This window comes from Guillardia theta (genome assembly GCF_000315625.1).
Source record: "Guillardia theta CCMP2712 unplaced genomic scaffold GUITHscaffold_76, whole genome shotgun sequence".
NCBI lineage: Eukaryota > Cryptophyceae > Pyrenomonadales > Geminigeraceae > Guillardia > Guillardia theta.
In genome coordinates, this window is record NW_005434598.1 from 85,116 (window position 1) to 88,378 (window position 3,263).

General features: G+C 56.2%; 2 protein-coding genes across 2 annotated transcripts in view; one reads left to right on the plus strand and one right to left on the minus strand.

Annotated features, from left to right (window-relative positions):
• The window catches only part of GUITHDRAFT_114526 (hypothetical protein), a gene marked incomplete at both ends in the record, with an annotated part of 1,477 nt that extends 564 nt beyond the window's left edge, over window positions 1-913 (minus strand). The window contains 3 exons of the mRNA XM_005826248.1: window positions 210-677; window positions 730-783; window positions 830-913. Coding sequence (XP_005826305.1) covers window positions 210-677; window positions 730-783; window positions 830-913 — 606 coding nt within the window. The remainder of the gene's footprint in view (window positions 1-209; window positions 678-729; window positions 784-829) is intronic.
• Window positions 914-1,408: 495 nt separating this feature from the next.
• Window positions 1,409-2,611, plus strand: GUITHDRAFT_114527 (hypothetical protein; the record flags this gene model as incomplete). Its single annotated transcript, XM_005826249.1, has 1 exon — window positions 1,409-2,611. One exon carries the CDS (start codon window positions 1,409-1,411, stop codon window positions 2,609-2,611), a length of 1,203 nt encoding a protein of 400 aa, XP_005826306.1.
• Between the last annotated feature and the right edge of the window lie 652 nt (window positions 2,612-3,263).

A 3,263-nucleotide genomic window follows, 5' to 3' on the forward strand; every position in this document is an offset into this window, starting at 1 on the left:
AGTAGTTGTCATCTTGTTCCTTCTTCTCCTCCTCCCCTCCCTTCTCCTTTATCATCTTCTCCTCCCCTCTCCTCCCCTCCTCCCCTCCTCCCCTCCTCCCCTCCCCTCTCCTTTATCATCTTCTCCTCCCCTCTCCTCCCCTCCCATCCCCTATCCCGTCCTCTCCCCTCCTCCCCTCCTCCCCTCCTCCCCCTCCTATCCCAACAGACCTGCTGTGCCAGGTGCTCCCAGCTCTCATCCTCCGACAAGATCCACGGGATGGAGAGAGGGCCGAGAGCGAGCACATTGTTGTAGTAGGATCGACCCCATGAAGACATGTTGACTGTGTTGACGTTGTGCTTGATGTAGAGACAATCTGCCGTCTGTGCAAACATGTAGGCAAACAACCAGAAGTAGCTGCGAGAATGCATCATCTCCGTGCTCTCACTTCGCACATAGAATAATGTACAAACGACGATAGAAAGCAGGCAGATCAGAACAGAGGCTTTCGGTCGTTGCTTCCCTTGCAGGACCCGAGCATCTCCGATGGCGATGAAGACAGTTGTGAGGGAGCGGAAGACGATCACTGTCTCTACGTTGCAGCTCTTCAATGCCATCACGTTGGTGTAAATGTTGAGGAGGAAAACGCTCGCTACCATCCATGATTGTTTCACCTTGTTCATATCAAGTGGGTCAACCTAGCGAGCAAACTTGATAAGTTGCGGTCACATGGTGGCAATGGGAGCTAACAGGAAAAATCTTCATCATCCCCATGATCCACAGAAACGTCGCAGAGGACGCAAGCTGCGGGAGGTAAGTCAGTGGGAAGCGCAAGCAGGATGTAGGGAACCTGAAGAATGAGCAAGAGGTTCTGAGCAGGGAACAGACTGATCGCCACCTTGTTGACAACCAGCATGGAAGAGGAGCAGAACATGTAGAGAATGACTGAGAGCATAGCTGATCCCCGCCATGTCGCCGCCATGCCGCCCGACACTGTCAAGGGTTCTGCATAGTGATGCCCAGATTTCCGCTAAACAGTTTTAGTTATGTCAAAGAAATACTACTTTATCAAGTCTGCCTCACTGATTGAAATAGATTAGTCAGAAAGACAGAAAACATATGCTAGATTTCAATTTGGCAGATCTGGGGGCAGAATCCCTGGCAGAATCCAGTCGGGATTGAGGGGGATGAGGGGTAACGGCTGGCGCTCGTTCAAGCGAGAGGAGAGGAAGGGAAGGAGAAAGCGGCGGAGCAGGAGGAGCAGGAGCAGGAGCAGGACCAGCAGGAGCAGGACCAGCAGGAGCAGGAGCAGGAGCAGGACCAGCAGGAGCAGGAGCAGGAGCAGGACCAGCAGGAGCAGGAGCAGGAGCGTACAAGAGAACAGAGCGGAGCATTAAACTTAGAACAAGTCACATTCAAGCTTGTCCTCATGGTGCTGGGCTCGACGTACAAGCTCGTCGACCCCAAGTTTGTTCCTCCGACGAATGAGGAAGAGGCGCCGACTGAAGGAATCTACATCAGCATCGGCCAGGCGCTGAGAGCAGGGGAAGGAACCATTGTAATCATGCCGGGAGTGTACGAAGAGACTCTCATGCTCACTGACGGCCATCGGCTGCTGAGCCTTATGAGCGCGAAGGAGGTGCTGGAGGGAGAAGAAGACCTTCCTGTAGTGAATGAGGAGGAGACGCAGCAGGTTGTCATCTGCGGTATGAGCTTCCATACCATCTCGATCTTTGGGGGGGCGGAGGTGACAGGGGTGACGGTGAGGCAGCGGGGCCCGGGCTCATGGTTTGCCGTCCTCTGCTGCTCGGGAGCTTCGAAGCTGGAGAGATGCGACATCGATGGCGCGACCAACTCGTGTGTCGGCATCGTGGGAGACGCGAGCCCAACGCTGAGCGAGTGTAGGATCCATGGTAGCTTCACTGCTTGCGGAGTGTGTGCCTTCGATGGGGGGCAGGGGACGCTGAGCAAGTGCTCGATCTACTGGAACGCTCTGTCGGGGGTGGAGGTAGCAGGGGAGGGGACGGAGTTGAGGCTGGAGGAGAACGAGATCAAGTCGAACAGGAGGGACGGGGTTCTGGTTCTTGCTTCGGCGAGCTGCAAGCTAGTAGACAACAAGATCCTGCGCAACTTTCACAGTGGGGTAGAAGTGAGGGAGGGAGGAACAGTAGAAGCAAGCGGGAACCAAGTGAAGTGGAACAACTACGGCGTGTTGGTGTGCAAGCAGGGCAAGTGCAAGCTTGAGAACAACGAAATCTTTGGGAACTTTGTGACAGGGGTGGAGATCTCGGAGTGCGGAGAGGAGGAGGAGGGAGGAGGAGGAGGAGTCCCAGAGCTGATCACCAACAACATCAGCTGCAACCTGGAGGCCGGGCTGAAGATCTGGTACAAGGGAGGCGCAAAGTTGGAGAAGAACACGTTGAACTGCAACATGGAGGAAGTCAAGATCTCCCCAAGGTCGAAGAAGCGGAGCGACATGGGGGAGATGGCGGAAGATCAGCCGCGCTATGGTGTGATCTCGTCGGGGTTCGGATCCAACGTCGTGCGCGAACTCAAGACGGTCCTTCACCCTCCTCCTCCTCGAGAGGAAGACCCGACGCTGGGAGTGGAGGGAGAGGAGGAGAGCGAGTAGAGTAAGGTTGAGCTGTAAAATCACACGCGCAGTCTGCGACTTCATTGCTTCTCCTGCTCTTTTGCTTTGATGGCTTCTCCACGGAGGAAAATCTGTCCGAGGCAAGCCGCTGGAGGGATCGAGGAGGAGGAAGAGGAGGAGAATGGGAGGGGAGCGAGGGGGGGAAGGAGGAGGAAGCAGTGGGAGGGGGAGTGATGTCGAAAGGAGAAAGGACAGAGAAGAGGGAGGAAGGAGACAAAAGTCAGCGGGTGCGAGTGCGATCATGGAGGAAGAGAGGAAGCAGGGGGAAGAGAGAGGAGGAGGAGGGGGGGGGGGGAAACATGAGACCAGACAGAGCGATGGAAGCGAGGAGGAGAGCTCCTGAAACACCCAGCCGCCCGATCCTGACATGTCATGTCACAAGGGCAGCGGCAGCGGCAGCAGCAGAGTGGGGGGGGGAGGGAAGGGGGGGAGGGAGACATACTGCAGGTAGACGGAGATGACGATGAGATTGAGAGGAATGCGAAAGATGTTCATGACCGCTGCCTGAAGCCTGCTGTCACTTCCCGACCTCCTCCTCCTCCTCCTCCTCCTCCTCCACCACCACCACCACTACCACCACCACCACCACCACCACCCTCTCCTCCTCCTCCACCACCACCACCACCACCAC